This window comes from Gouania willdenowi, chromosome 24 (assembly GCF_900634775.1).
Source record: "Gouania willdenowi chromosome 24, fGouWil2.1, whole genome shotgun sequence".
NCBI classification, from domain to species: domain Eukaryota; kingdom Metazoa; phylum Chordata; class Actinopteri; order Blenniiformes; family Gobiesocidae; genus Gouania; species Gouania willdenowi.
This window is the reverse complement of record NC_041066.1, coordinates 12,096,109-12,112,217: the sequence shown is the minus strand read 5'-3', so window position 1 is coordinate 12,112,217 and position 16,109 is coordinate 12,096,109. Positions and strand designations below refer to the sequence as shown.

At 35.7% G+C, this 16,109-nt stretch overlaps 1 protein-coding gene across 2 annotated transcripts in view; it reads right to left on the bottom strand.

Annotated features, from left to right (window-relative positions):
• Positions 1 to 14,278, bottom strand: part of cep128 (centrosomal protein 128) — a 76,776-nt gene extending 62,498 nt beyond the window's left edge. The window contains exons 1-7 of one of the 2 annotated variants that reach the window (XM_028440367.1): positions 13,632 to 14,278; positions 12,096 to 12,182; positions 10,761 to 10,890; positions 10,537 to 10,643; positions 8,821 to 8,912; positions 4,683 to 4,755; positions 3,524 to 3,616 (exon numbers count right to left, since the gene is read on the bottom strand). In XM_028440367.1, coding sequence (XP_028296168.1) covers positions 3,524 to 3,616; positions 4,683 to 4,755; positions 8,821 to 8,912; positions 10,537 to 10,643; positions 10,761 to 10,890; positions 12,096 to 12,182; positions 13,632 to 13,790 — 741 coding nt within the window. In that variant the 5' untranslated portion in view covers positions 13,791 to 14,278. The remainder of the gene's footprint in view (positions 1 to 3,523; positions 3,617 to 4,682; positions 4,756 to 8,820; positions 8,913 to 10,536; positions 10,644 to 10,760; positions 10,891 to 12,095; positions 12,183 to 13,631) is intronic. The other variant, XM_028440368.1, reaches the window with a different exon arrangement.
• Between the last annotated feature and the right edge of the window lie 1,831 nt (positions 14,279 to 16,109).

The following is a 16,109-nucleotide window of genomic DNA, read 5'->3' as shown; positions in this document are numbered from 1 at the left end:
TATAGATAGATAGATAGATAGATAGATAGATTTATAGATAGATAGATTTATAGATTTATAGATAGATAGATAGATAGATAGATAGATAGATAGATAGATAGATAGATTCATAGATAGATACTTTATTGATCCTGAAGGAAATTGTGCAGCAGTTTGTTGCTCACATTCACACAAACAGAGCAGAATCTACAGAAATAAGAAGTTAAAAACACATAAAAAAATCAATAAATACATAACAGTCCAAAATAATTATAGTTAAGGCACTGCAAAACAATGTTCAAGACATTTCCTTCTCTCCTCTTAACATGAACGATGAGAACTGAGTGGCAGTTGTGTGTCGTTCTTTTTATTTATTTATTTGTTTATCACAATGGCGTAATTGCAGACAATTATACATTTGTTTTCGTAAAATATTTTCTATAATAATAAGGTAAAAATTAATAATTTTCCACGGCAGACCTGGCGATCTCTCACGGCACGTTAGTGTTACGCGGCACAGTGGTTGAAAAACCCTGACCTAAGAAATAAAAGGCTGTCATTTATGCTTTTTCCTGTAATTATGTTGAACGTGTAGAATAGAGAAGCAGTTTGGATTAATAACATAAGCGAGTGCACAAAGTGCTTAGGTTAACTTCACATAAGTGCCTCATAAAAAAAGATTGCAGGTGTTCATGCTTTTAAACCAATTCTGCCTCAAAGAAAAAGAATAAAAAGGATCATGGCTTATGAAAAGAATTTACATATATATACATATACATAGCTATTAAACTGAAAATACACAGGTGCATTTTAAAGTGTAAGTGAGGTAGTTTTAAACATCTGAAAGCTTGAAAGCCTTTTTTTAAATGACAATGTCTTAAAAACTTTAAAGGAGAGGTATGCTGAAAAAAAATCACTTTATAATGGATTTGCTACAGTGATATACATTCCTTTAGCCTCATTCAGAGGGCCAAAGTTGAAGAAGTTATGTTTCCTCCTTCCCTTGTTATTCCACATTTTGTAAAAAGTCGACTCCAAACGGGCGAGTTGGATTTTCCCCGGTACCTGATGTCACCTACAGGAAACACCTCCTCTTGACAATCCTCTCTCCTCCTACCATGGACATAATACACGCCTCCCTATAAGAATGTGAGCTCCTCCCTCTCAAACTAACAGCTAAAACAAACACTGCAGTTTAATACAGAATAAATATTATTCTTTACTGCCACACATGTAAATGTAAACTGCACTACTGGACCTCCAAACTGCACTACTTTTCCTGCTGCTTGTGTCTGCAATCTTTGCGATCGTGTCGGGGTCACTGCTTGGAGCCACGCCCCCATTATTTACACCCATCAGCTGTTAGCACTCCGTGCTAATGCTACACCAGCCTATGCAGCGAGACCCGACATCCCTCGTGAACTGAGGATGTCGCGCAGGGATGTTTATGGATTTGTGGCTCACAGCGCTAACACTAGTGTCATGTATTGAGTTTACATCCGTACTGAGATTATAAACCTAACCCTAACCCAATAAACAAATAAAACACCTGTCTGTTCACTTTGAAAACAAAAATGAAATATCATTTTAGCTAAAATTCACATTTTCCGGTAGTGCGCATGTGCTTGCGCATATACAATCTCAGTATGATGCAAACTCAGTACATGACACCGGTCTTGGTTTTGGAATTGGACGGCTTCCAACTTTTACAGGACGACGGAGAATGGTAAGCGCAAAGGAGGGGGTCTGGCTGTTTGTGAATGATAGATGATGTACAGTTTTGCAGTAAGGACATTGATGTGTGTGTCCCTGTGGAGGAGGAGGATGTTCAGCTGCTGAGATTCCACCGTCACATTATAAAACAGTGTTTTTCTAACTCAAAATCACAATAGCTGCTTAAATAACCATGTGTTTTACTGTAATGTGCAGTTTTTTGGCTGAAAACAATAATAAGAGTGTGTGGGTAGTAAAAGATAATCGCTAGTGATTAGCTGTTGTGTGTGGCTGGCGTCTACAGACACGCCTACTCATGAATATGCATAAATAGGCCGGGAATCAGCCGTTTTGAGAATTGCTCTGAAAGTGGCTTTTCAGAGGCCTAAAACTCCAGAAAACAGGCGAGTTTGGGAAAATAAACCTCAAATACTGTACTATGCTGTTCTTAGGTGGTTCTTAGAACTAATAAAGATTGGTGAAAAATAGCATCATACTGGACCAAAATGTTCATCCATCCATTGGGTTTCTGTCTACAGTTTATAATTCTTAACACATAATTAAAAAAAAAAAAGAAGGTAGGGATCTTTAAAAAGTATCAAAATAAAAAAATAATGTTGTCTAACTATGATTGATTTAAAATACATTTCAAACTAAACTAGGAGAGAGCAACATATTCCTCTAATGCTCTGTGATTGGACTAATCAGTCCATTATTGACAGCTCATTGTAACAAATGTCCCCGTTTCTAATCATGAGGATGATTATGAATCATTCCAATTACAGCTGCTACATTTTGATTCAACAATTTTGTTTAGACGCCACAAAAAAAAGGTGAAGAGTAATTATTCAATCACAAAAGGCTACAGCTGCCATTTTCCAAAGTGCTTTTATCATCTAATTCAACCCTTCTGCAGCACAAACTGGAAACATCAGAGTCTTTAGGGACTTTTCAAAGCAGGAAGACTAGGAAATTGGCATTTTCTGCAGCAACATGAGGGTTTAAATCTCCTCCCTGATCTAAACCACATGGGTTGCTTATGTATATACATATGTCTATACAGTAGATATACAGTCATGGATGAAAGTATTGGCACCCTTGGAATTTTTACAGAAAATACACAATTTCTCCCAGAAATGGTTGCAATTACAAATGTTTTTGGTATACACGTGTTCATTTCCTTTATGTGCATTGAAAAAACACAAAAAAGCAGAAGAAAAATGATTTCACAATTTTGCATGCTTTTAAAACTGTTGTTGATGATATTACGCACAGTGGACAAAGGGACTTGAAGATCTCTGGAGATGGTGTTGTAACCTTGAGATTAATCGTTATTTTTCCACAATTTGGCTTCTTAAGTTCTCAGACAGTTCTTGGCTCTTTTTTCTTTTCTTTATGCATGGTGTGACACACACAGACACACAACACAAAGGTTGAGTCAACTTTTATACATTGTAACTGGCTTCAGGTGGGGTTTTTATATTGCAGCACCTGTTACTTGCCACAGGTGAGTTTAAACGATCATATGTTCACATGCTGGAAATTAAATAATTTATCAACAGTTTTAAAATGGTGGCAACAATTCGTCCGCTCCATTTTCTTAAATGTAGTGCAGTCATGTAAATTTGTCCTTCTTTCCTTCTGCTTTTTTGTGTTTTTTCAATGCACATAAAGGAAGTAAACACATGTATACAATAAACATTTGCAATTGCAACTGTTTATGGGAGAAATGGTGTATTTTCTGGTAAAATGTCAGGGGTGCCAATACTTTGGTGCATGACTGTATATGTAAGTGAGTGAAAATGTAAGCGGTCATTAACAGAGGTGTTACCTCAGGTTGCTCGTCCAACACGGCCCCTCGCTGCTCAGGCCTCCTCTCTCTCTCCAGCTCCCGCAGACGCTGCTCCACACGAGACGACACCTGCTGAGTAAAAAGATGAAGCGAGAGCACCCGGAGGACAATCGGTTAACAAACATGAGGAAGGGACAGGACATTAAAAAGATAAATGTCACGCTAGAAAATGAAATATACGAGTCCAAACTTTCATAAACTGAGAGGAAGCACCGCATTTGTGATACAACTACTGTACTTTCCTGAACAAGAGGCATCACATCCACTTTTAGCTTGTCACGTCTGAAGGCTTTACCAGATAATAGAAATATATTCAAAACTGTCACTCAAGGCTGAAGACAACAAACACTGTTTTTTATATGTAAATGGAAGTGTTATACTGTATGTTATTATGTAGTGGCATGTTTTCACTGTATATTTTACTGTTTATTGTATTCTTTTAGAGTGAAAATTGAAAATTCTGTCCAGGGACTGCAGATGAAAAATAGCCTTTTGTTTAATTCTGATATATTTTCAGTATTGATTTTAATGTACACTGTCCCTGTTAAACAAACCAACAATACAAAGCTGCAAGCATCTGATTGTGAACTATTCACACACTCACGTTTACCATGTCAGGACATTTCAGCAGATCCAATTCACCTAACATACATGTTTTTGGGCTGTTGGAGGAAGCTAAACAAGCTTGAGGAGAACATGCTAACTCTACACAGAAAGCAAACAGGACGACTTTCTGTCACGTCTTGCTGTGGGGCAGAATTGCTCAATATTGAACCACTGGGTCACTTTATTAGTCAATAAATATAACATTATTAATGTATCCATCTTGATGAAAAGGTCTCTAAAGTCTAAATCTGAACCAAACTAATTCAGGCATTACTTGATGGTACACACGATAGAAGATCAGAAATAATCTGTGTGATAAATCTGACAATGAGATTGTTTCCCAAATAAATGTAAGCAGAAAAATTCTTATCAGTATGCAAAGCTCTTCACGTCTTCTTCATAGTCAACTAAACCCGACAAAAATCAGGAATAAATCAAAACTAAAAGTAGATTAAATTGTCATCAAAGGACTAGAAATTTAATCAAATTGAAATTTGCTGTCGTAAATACCAATGAGTAAACTCCAACTAACCGAGTCCTGTTTTTTAGAGGATGTGCTGTGCTCAGTGAGGCTCTCTATCGCCTGCCGTGTGTCCAGATCAGACCTACAGAAGGAACAAAGGACAAAGAACAGGATTTAGCCTAAAACAACACATAGCACAGATCTCTTGGTGTTTTTATTTGTTTTTTTTTTTTTTAAAACATCCCATTCCTGGGCACAAAGGATAACACAATGTTTCCCAACCTTTTTCTTGTCATGACCCCATGTTTATATCACAAATTTATGGCGACCCAGAGACTTTTTTTTCCTCCAAAAGATTTTTTTTGATCATGTTTTGATGTGTTACAAATACAGAGTAGCCAAAATCAGTGCACAATCAGACATTTTTATACTGCATTTTATTTTAACTAGATTTATATTTGAGAAAGTTAAAGTATAGCATACAGTTGGTTGAGATTGTGTGTCGGGTTTTCATTTGAAAAATACTAACAATTATTATTATTGTTACTATTTAATTAATTAATTGATAATAATATTTTAGCTCTTTGAGCTTTCTGCTCCTTCCTACACTGTATATCTATTGCTGTGATATTATGTATTGTTTTTTAATTGTTCAAAATAAATGAATACAATTTTTTTTTTAAGTATAAAGTTTTAAAATTTTAAAAATTTTAAATTAAATCTTAAAAATAAAAACTTTTTTTTAATTAAAATGTTTTTTTATTTTTTTTAAAGTAATTATTTTTTTAAAGTACAAAACATAACTTTAATCAGTTTTTTTTTTTATTTGTTTTATTACTAGACATTTCAGGCAACCCCCATTCTATTTTCAGGCTACCCCACATGGGGTCATGACTCAAAGGTTGAAAAACCCTGGGATAAAAACTTGTATAAATACTAAAAGGTCACCAAAACAATATTGCAGCATGAACGATAGAAACTTTGCTCTCTATCAGATCATAATACAGTTTAGGCTAAATTATGGATGCATTTTGATTCTGCAGCAGTCTCCAGTGTCCACACTAACATTTTAAACTAAGATACTCTTTGATTATTCATGCAATTATTCACAAAGCTGTAGTTCAAACTTTCATGTGCAGCTAATATGACTGGAAGCTTAGTATAAAAACACAACAGTGGCACAGAGTGAGGATACATAAAGAGAAGCCCAGCATGCTTTGGGATTAATAAAGAAATCTCTTATCCAAACATCTAAACTGTGCTTCTGAATCCAATCAGGCTGTCATCCAGCATTTCCTTTTAATAAACTGTGAGAGATGCGTCTCGTACAGCTTCAAACGCGGCGTAATCTCGTTACTGTGCAAAAACAGCATGCTGTGAGGGGAGCTCATCCCAGGCTCACAGGCATGTACGCCCACATTAAGGAGAAGAAACACTGCGTCGGTGCACGCTGTCAAATAACACAAATGATTAACATTATACAAGCTTTTTTTGAGTCTGGACAAAAGAAAAGGACATTCGGCTGGGGTGGGAGAAATAATTGATGCATCGTCATTCTGACAGAGTAATCCATAATCAATGCATACATACCCAATAATCAATTATTGAAATGGTAAATTACATGAAATACTGTAGAACTGACATGGGTAACTGGCAGCCCTTAGTCTAATTTAGTGAGCTGAGCCCCCCCAATGTAAAATGTAAATGCACGAAATAACTCCAAAAACACACAAAATGACAGAAAAATACACAAAACAACAGAAACACACATATTTAGTCCAAAAAACACACAAGACAACTACAAAAAAAAATCCCAAAAATATATAAAACGATAACAGAAATACGCAACACGACAGGAAAATATACAAAATTGACTCAAAAAACGCAAAATGAGCGCAAAAATACACAAAATATCGGAAATATATACAAAATGATAACATTGTTTTAAAACATATAAAGAACAACCACAACAACAAAAAAAATCACATATCCTTCTTTCCTGCATGTCCTCGACTCAGACAATCACATTTTTGTGCTCCCCGCTGTGATAACAGATGCCTAACCCTGCATTATTCTATAACGTTAATGGATATTTTAAAATGTTTTTTTGATTTAAGTTATTATACACAAAAAACATTCCTTTTATATCATCATCATTTATTCTTTCCAGGATTTCGTGGCCAATTGCTGCGATTGTCTCAGGCTAAAACACCTGGTTTTGCGTCAGCTTTTTCAAAAGATTGCAGAAAAAGTTGCGGTATTTTACGGCTTTATTTCTATCCCCTAAACTTTGCATTTAAAAGGTGAATTTGCAAATTGATATCGTTGTTTATGACTGTTTTATTGTTGCAAAGGCAACTAATTGGTTTTGAATTTTTTCATGAAAATACAGATAACGGCTTGAATTCACAACAATTTACCAAGATAAAGATGATTTCCATCCAAGCAATGATGTTACTATACGTTGGCACTTTACCATGCAGTTCTAACTGAACAGTTTACAGATGTTATGTGCTGGTTTATCACACTCCTGCTTTAGAAGATCGGAGGAGTTTGGATGCAACTTTCAAACCTATTCTTAGCAGGTCACAAGTATTGCTTGAGAAAAAATGGAATAAAATTAGGTTTTTAGGGGAGTGGGTTAATGCAGCAAAAGGCCCTCTGTTCACACCACTAACACACAGTGGGGAAAATAACTAATTATCTCTCTATCTCTCTATAAAAGCAAAGAAGGTCTGCGTGCGTGCAGGCGTGTGTGTTTGTGGAGCAAATTTCTCCCCTGACGCGGTGTCTGTTCGACCTGAAACTTTATGAACAGCTAGCAAATAGCCCGAGTGTGTGCATGCGTCATTTTGAACTTATTTGGTGATTTCAAAATGTTTATAACCCGGAAGTTGTGAAGGGAACCGGAAGTTAAAGGAGGGCAATGGTCGCGGCTGTGTTGAAAGCAAATTTTTCCACGGATACGGCATTATAAACGCTGATATTTTCACCACGTGCTATATAACCGAATGCGCACCTTGGATGTACATGCTGAACGCACACAGAGCCTTATATAGAGAGAGTTGCGACAAGAAAAGAGTTCTTGGGTCTACACACGCATTTCAACAACCTGTGATGGAGTATGTGCATGCGCACGGCTGATGCACGTGCGTATGTGTGAGAGAGAACCCACGGAGCAGATGGAGAGAGTCACACAAGATAACCAGGAGGACAGGTAACGAGGTAAAAATACACTAAATGAGTAAAATAAAACAAAAAAACTTAACAATATTAATACAAAATGTGCACAAACAAAAAAAACTCCAAAAACACACAAAATGACTCCAAAAAACACATATTAGAGAAAAAGGCACCAAATGACAACAAAACAAATGAAAATGACTCAAAAGACACAAAACTAAATGTTAATACAAAAAAATACACAAAATGAAAACAGAACTACACCAAAAAAGATACAAAAATACACAAAATGACTTCAGAATCACACTACAATGGCAACAAAAAACAATTATACAAAAAATGCACAAAAGGTGTGTACCAAAATTACACATAATGACTCCAAAAACATACATTACAGAAACATACACCAAACAAAAAAATATGAAAATAAGTTAAAAAAAAACAACAAACACATTTATCATGCACATGTACCATTAAACCAGGGAATCGCACACGCTATTTCACTTTGCACCCACAAATAACCCCTTTATGACACTACAGAGTACAGAGTATGTACACCTCTTTATACATCCAACCTTCAAACACATACTCATTTGGTCATAACTGACAACTCTACTTAAGCTCCTCCCACTATATGAATACATACTTCCGACGGGGCCTGTACTAGTCATTTTCAAATAGTTGGGCTGTATGACTAAAAAGGTAATCATAAGAAAATGCTTGTGCATTTTTAAGATTAAATTATTGCTTTCTTTGGTTTCCTAAAATTCTCTCTCAGGTTTTTAATTAAAATGAGGCTTTTAAAACTACAAGAATAATTATCTCTTGTGTAAATAGCACCCTCTCTTTATTAAATACATTTTAGATTTTATGCATGGGTAAAAAAATAAATAAAACATTGGTGTTTAAAGAATTATTAAAAGAAGGTTTGAAATAGGCTAATGGTTCGCCTTTACCTCTCCAGTTATCCATAGTTGTTTTTAGATTTGAACATGTGACAAAAATGTAGATTTTGCATTAATACCGGTTTCTCCTGAAGACTTCTCTGTCCAGGTCTTCAGACAGTCTCTGTTGGTTGGAGCGCAAATCTCGCAAAGAGTGGTGGAACCTGTGAAGCTGCAACAACAAGTAACCAGGAATGAGTGTTTCATCGTAAGACTAAAAGTATAAAACTATTTGTCTTTATTATTCAATTGAAAAAAACACTAAATAAAAAATATATATGCAATTTTTTGTTTTCAATCAAAAAAAAAAATTCACTTTAATCCCAAAAAAACTTCAACCAAAAACAACTTTACTTCAATCAAAAAAATATTTTCAATCAAAAGAAAAAAAAAGTGTTTGAATGTGAAGAAATATGTGACCCAAAAAATGGCATTTGAACAGTTTTTTTCATTATTATTATTATTATTATTATTATTATTGATGTCATCTTTTTTGTATTTGAGCCATATTATGGGTAGTACATTTGTGTCTTTATTCATCAATTGAAAAAAATACTTCATCCCAAAAAAATAAATTCACTTTAATCCAATTTATATATATATATATATATATATATATGTGCAAAAAGGGCAATGAGACAATCCAGCACATAACTGCAGGGTGTAAGATGCTGGCAGGGAAAGCTTACATTGAGCGCCATAACCAAGTGACTGGTATAGTGTACAGGACCATCTGTGCAGAGTATGGGCTGGAAACCCTTAGGTCAAAGTGGGAAACACCTCCAAAGGTGGTAGAGAATGACCGAGCCAAGATCCTGTGGGACTTCCAGATACAGACGGACAGAATGGTAATGGCGAACCAACCAGACATTGTGGTGGTGGACAAAGAGCAGAGGAAAGCCGTTGTGGTCGACATAGCAATACCAAGCGACTTCAACATCAGGAAAAAGGAACACGAGAAACTAGAGAAATACCAGGGGCTCAGAGAAGAGTTGGAGAAAACCTGGAGGGTGAAGGCATCAGTGGTGCCTGTGGTCATTGGGGCACTCGGGGCAGTGACCCCCAAACTGGAGGAGTGGCTCCAGCAGATCCCAGGAAATACATCAGACATCTCGGTCCAGAAAAGTGCAGTTCTAGGAACAGCAAAGATACTGGGCAGAACCCTCAAGCTCCCAGGCCTCTGGTAGAGGACCCGAGCTTGGAGGAAAAAAGAGACTGCCCGCGGAGGGTGAGGAAGAGATTTTTTTATATATATATATATATATATATATAAACTGAGAAAAAAGTGTTTGAATGCAAAAATAGTAATAAATTTGAGACCCAAAAAATTCACTCGAATACTTTGAAGTGAAAAAAAGTTTTGAAGTTCATTTTTTTTTTTTGATTGAATCATTTTTGAAACATACGTTAAGCGGTGGGTGGAGTCATCCTCATTGGTTAGACATGTTTGAGTGACAAGTCTCTACACCAATGATGTTTTATTTAGGATTTTCTCTCAACTACCTGCAAGTCGCTATTTGCAATGTACCAGTGTGTCACAGGCAAGACTGAGCTTGATAGATTGATAGATTGGAAATGTTTTTTTTTCTGATTAAAGTGAAATTTTTTTTAATGAAAACTTTTTTTTTTCTTCATTGAAGTGTTGTTGATTTTGGTTAAATAATAAAGGCACACATTTACCTCCATAGTTTTCCCTCAAAATCAACAGAATTACAAACATTGTCCAGATATTGCTGAACGTGCCCTCTTGTGGCCAAAGGGCAGAGCTAATAAAAGAGACATAGGTCAGTCCTTACGTCGTCTCCTGTCAGACTGGAACCCTTGAAGCGAACACTGGCAGACTGAGACCTCTTTCTTCTTTCTGGGATGTTGGTAAAATGCCTCTGTGGAGATGTGAGGCCTTCTGCAATCCAAAGCATACATGAACCGCAGCACAAAACCTTGTAGTTTCTATTATTAAAGTTTTTGCAAAAAGAAAAACAAAAGAGGGAATTTGGTTGGTTGGATGTGTTTTTACTACCTGACGCTGAAGCTTCCAGGTCACTGGTGTGGATGGTGGAACCTGAAAAGGAGCCACCCAGAGCACCGTTGGACCTGCTCCCCCTCTGCTTCTGAAGCTGACTGATGGAATCCTCCAGGTTCACTCGCAGCTGCTCGGAGGAAAAATTGGAATAAATCCACTTTATTAAAGTCTGACCCCCAAATAGTCTTTGAATAACCTGTGTTTTAGAATCTTCTGTATCTTAATGTAAAACATATTGCAAAGTACAGTACTTGTTTGTAGAAAAGGTGCTATACAAATCAATAGGGCCGTCCCAATCCGATAATGATATTGGTCCGATATTACCCAGAAAACAAATATTGCATTTTATCGGACTGCATCTAAAATCACCGATATAAGCTCTCCGATAAAATGTTGCGTTCCAGCACTTCTATCCATAGGTGACTGTGGTTCACACTCTAACAAAGTAACCTATTGTTGCTGACTATTGTTCTCTGTTTGAGTAACATCACTTGGTGAATCCTTTTTTTAACTATCCACACTACAAAATAAGTAATAATAGCATGTATGATTAGTGCTGATATCGCAACGGATCAATATCGTTATTATGTCGGAAGTGAAAAAGTTGTATCGGGACATCCCTAATACAAATCAAGTTTTATTTAAAATAGTCCTGAGGGAAACACTGCAATTTAAAGAAAAGTAATCCAACATTAAGGACAAGAATTTAGGAAAAAAATCTACAATCACCAAAAATCTATTTCTCACAATCAAATGCTCTGTGTTCACTCTTTTTCAATCTCATCGCACATGTGTACAGTGACAATAAAGGCACTCTATTCTATTCTATGATGCCCCCACCACCACATCCCTTCATTTGTCATGTGCAAATTTACATTTGTTGTGTTTTTTTGTTTGCTTGTCTTCCAATTTATGTCTGTGCCACAGTCATATATCTGCACTATGATCATATGTTGGGATTTATTTTTGTTCTTACGAACTGCCATTCTATTGTGTTGCTGCAACATGTACATTTCCCCTCTGAGGATCAATAAAGGTCTATTCTATTCTATTGTATTAGTACTAAATCATTTTCTATAAGTTCGCCTGAAAAAAATATCAAGACTTAATTCTACTAACCCAATCTAATTTTATCCTACATAACAATATTCTTCATAATCATCTCATTCATCTTCTACAAAGTGAGAAATAGGGGGCAGTGTGTAACATGAAAAAGCGTGCAGTATACTCAGCGCTGAGTCATGTTGATTATCCAGGGTTTTGCTATGGAATGAATGAATACATTTAAGTATCATATATAATTAAATGAAGTGTACAGAGCAGGTTCCTCACCAGCGCCATAGCTTCAGCCTGGTCGTCTGTGTGCTCCCTGTACTGACCCAGCATCTTGTCGACTTTCTTCAAGTTCCTACTGGCGTCCTGCCACAGAGAGACATCAAGATCAATCACTTTAATAACACTATTTTTTTTTTTCACAAAGGTTTGTGGAAAGTGGTTAAGGTATCATAACTCTTATCTTTTTATAACAGTGAGGCCCAAAAAAATGTGATTTTCTGTTCCAAAGGGCCACATTATCAAAATTATTGTCAGCATTTAGAAAAACTACCAATCTGAGCTTTAATACAGGGGGGGGGGGGGGGGTATTCTTGTTGTTTTGTATGTGGTTTTTTTTTTGTCATTTCCTATATTTCTGTGTTACTTTTGCATATTTTTAAAGTCATCTTTTGAGTTTTTGAACTAAATTTGTGTAATTTTGTTGCAGTTTTGTGTGTGTCTTTGTTATCCCCGTGAGTATTTTTGTTGTCAATTTGTATATTTTCTGTAAATATGTCTGGGGTTTGTTTAGTTTTTTTTTGGAGTCATTTTGTATATATTCGTGGTATCATTTTGTGTATTTTTGTTGTCATTTTGTATAGTTTCCTGTAATTGTGTATGAGTTTTTTGGAGTCATTTTGTGTATTTTTGGACTCATTTTGTGCATTTACTTTTAAGGGCCGTACAAAATTAGATGGAGGGCCCATTTGTCCATATCTGCATTAGAACATAACAGAGGGAGTACAGGGATGTATGATATAAGAAAGATTATTGATGATTGATAAAAAATAAATAAAAAAAAGTCTGAATAATATGAACTGTTATCTAGGAAGTTTATCATTATTTGTGCCAGAGTAAATAGTCATCTTAAAGATGTAAATCCTTGTTTTAAGCAGAAATAAAAATGTGACTAAAAATGGTGGAAAAGGTGGTGAAATGGGATTTTAAAAAACACAGAAATTGGCTAAAAGTTGAAAACTGGAGAGGCCAAAAACAATTAGCTTAAACTGGCAAATAATTGGCATATTATAATCATGAATGTGGTTAAATTGGCAAAATGAAGCATGAAATATGGTGAAAAGTGTTTAAACGTGACAATAATGGGTCGACATATGTTTAGGCGCAAAAGTGACAGAAAGGTTTTATAAGTGTAAAAATGTGCAGAAAAGGCATTCGAATTTGGAGAAGTGGCTGAAATGGGAGCAATGTCGCAAAGAACACAAGTATGGCAAGAGAAAGTGATGAAAATAGGTTAAAATATGGCAACTTTGGTTTAGTTGCAGAAATGGGGGAAAAGAAGCATAAATTGTTAAATATATATATATATATATATTATTGGTTTCTTGAAGGCATTTGGCGACCGCCTCCCAGCGTCTCGCGACCCAAGGTTGAGAACCCCTGCTCTAGAGCACTAAAGATGTAACTTGTGATAGTTCATAAAGCCCCGTTTATGGCTTGAATGTGTGGGAAGCAGAAGCATAACAAAGCTTATGAAAGGACGTTTGTGGATAAGATCTGCACATATATAGTACATACATAGATACACACACATACCTGTAGGATGTTACCCAGGGTTCCGATTTCCTGGGTCAGGTCTGGAGCTCGCCCTTCAGCACCGTTATCAGCAAACCTGAGCCCGGACCGGTCTGACCTGCGACCCCGGGGCCTGCGGGTCCGTGTCCTGTCCGAGTCACAGTCACTGGATGTATCCATAGTTTAGAAGAAAGAGGATGGACGAAACTAGCCCAGGATGCTAACCGTTTAGGTGAATCAGATTAACTTTTTTAAGTGGGCTGTGTGTGCTTTGTTGAAATCCAATTTAATCATGTCAAACATATACATAATCGGTGTCGTTGTTACTTTAATAATCCGTGAGGACGTGTTGCTATCTGAGCCGCAGATTCCGACAATCCGAACCCTCCTGCAGCCGTCCTGTCACTCTCAGTCCGCAGCATTGTGCTGTTGTGACGGACGCTACCCATGGTTAGCAGGTGGACCCCCTCTAGTTGTGCTAAGTGCTAGCTAACCCAACAGAAACTAACTAAAGAACGAGTTTGTCCAAACTGTAAAAGCTATTAACAGTTAGGCTAAATAATAACTTTCGGAGCAGTAGTTTTCCCGTATGTAGGTGACAAATAGCAGCAGAACAGCCATCATCTCCACTGTGCTATGGCAACTTAAACTAGCCGCGTCTCCGAAGGAAAACAGTAAACCCTAGAGACACCGAGGCATGCCGGGAAATGCAGGCTAAACCCTGCAATCTACTGTCTAATCTACTGTCAGTGAACTACATTGTCCAGACGTTTGATTGTGCGCCACAGCTGCCGCTCCTCACGGCAAAAGAAAAGAAAAGAAAAGAAAGTAAAATATTGTTGTGTTTGATTGTAGTTTGTTTTTTGTTTTGTTTTATTTTAGTTTATTTTATTTAAAAAAAAAAAAAAGTTTTTACATGAACACACAGTGAGGAATAATTTAAATGATGTACCACCATTAAAAAAATAAAAAAGAACATTATGGCAAGTCATAATTATGAGTTAATTATGAGAAAGAAAGTCATAATAATGAGATACAACTTCATAATTGTAAGGACATTACTTTTAATGTAAATTTCCAAAGATACATACAAAAATGTGACAGTATTTATGTACGTCAACTATTTTTCTACACTATACCATGTGTTGAATTCTAAGAACTGAATAAAAAGTCAAAATATGTGTTTTTGAAGGAATTATTATTCAAAGTGTAATTAGGAATGGTAAAAGTCAGTGTCAGTAGACTGCTGCAAATGCTCAGTTTGTATCTTATAATTATGACTTTACTAACTTTTAATTATGACTTGCCGTGGTGATTTAATTTTTTTTTTTAGTGGCAGAAACAAGTTTCCATAACAATCTGATAATATATACATCAATCGAAATAACATAAATCTTTTTTTTTTTCTTTTTCTTTTATTTTAAATATAAATACATCCTATTTCCACAGTCATTGCCTATATAACTGCACCTAATATAGGCTTTAGGAATATTTCAGGGGTATCTAAGCTTTATGTTTAAGGTTTACCATCACAAGGACAACACAGATAAAGAAAGATATAAGAGAACAGCAAAATGATACACTAAGAAATAGGGAATAAAAGCAATAACAACAAATACTCTCAAGTTTAACAGTGTATCATACAAATGGTTAGACAATTATAGGATCAATCGTGCAAAAATTTTAATTCTGGGGTAGCAAACATTTATAAGAGTTAGAAAAGCTAGTGTAAAATAAAGCAGATGAAAAATAATAAAATGTATTTTCTAATATAGGCGAACTATTTCTCATCAAATCATCCACTCAAACTCTGCTTTCTTTGAATGTTGTGCAGCACTGTTTTTTTTTTTTTTATATAAGAAAACTTCAGCATTAAGATGAAAAGATGAATTTGCATTTTGGCCTTCCAAATAATTCCCTTTTTCTCAAAGCCTTTTTATATATTTTCGAGCCACTTTGGCCTAAAGATGATTGGACACTGACAGGAAGTGGTATTTGCCTATGTTATGTTCAGCCTGGGATAAAATCAGTCTTTATGATTGTACATATATTTCAATGATGTTAACAGAGCTATTAATACTTAAATATGTATTTTTTCCAACTTGGGGTCAGGACCCCATGTGGGGTCGCCTGGAATTTAAATGGGGTCACTTGAAATGTCTAGTAATTGATACATTTAAAAAAAAAAAAAAGTTGATTAGAAATACAGTTTTTCAATATATCATATACTTTTTTTCAAATTACAACAATACACAATTTTGAACACCTGTATTCAATACATTCGCTCTATTAAATATAAAGTTATTATTATATATAATAATGATATTAATACATACGCGGTCCCCAGGCCCCGCGGGCTTGGCCCCCTAATAATAGAAAAATGCAGTTGAGAAATATCTAAGCTGGTACAACTTGTCACTAATCCAGGCTACTCTATATTTATATTACATGCAGCATAACAAACATGATGACAAAGTGATTAAGGGTTGCCAGGAAATT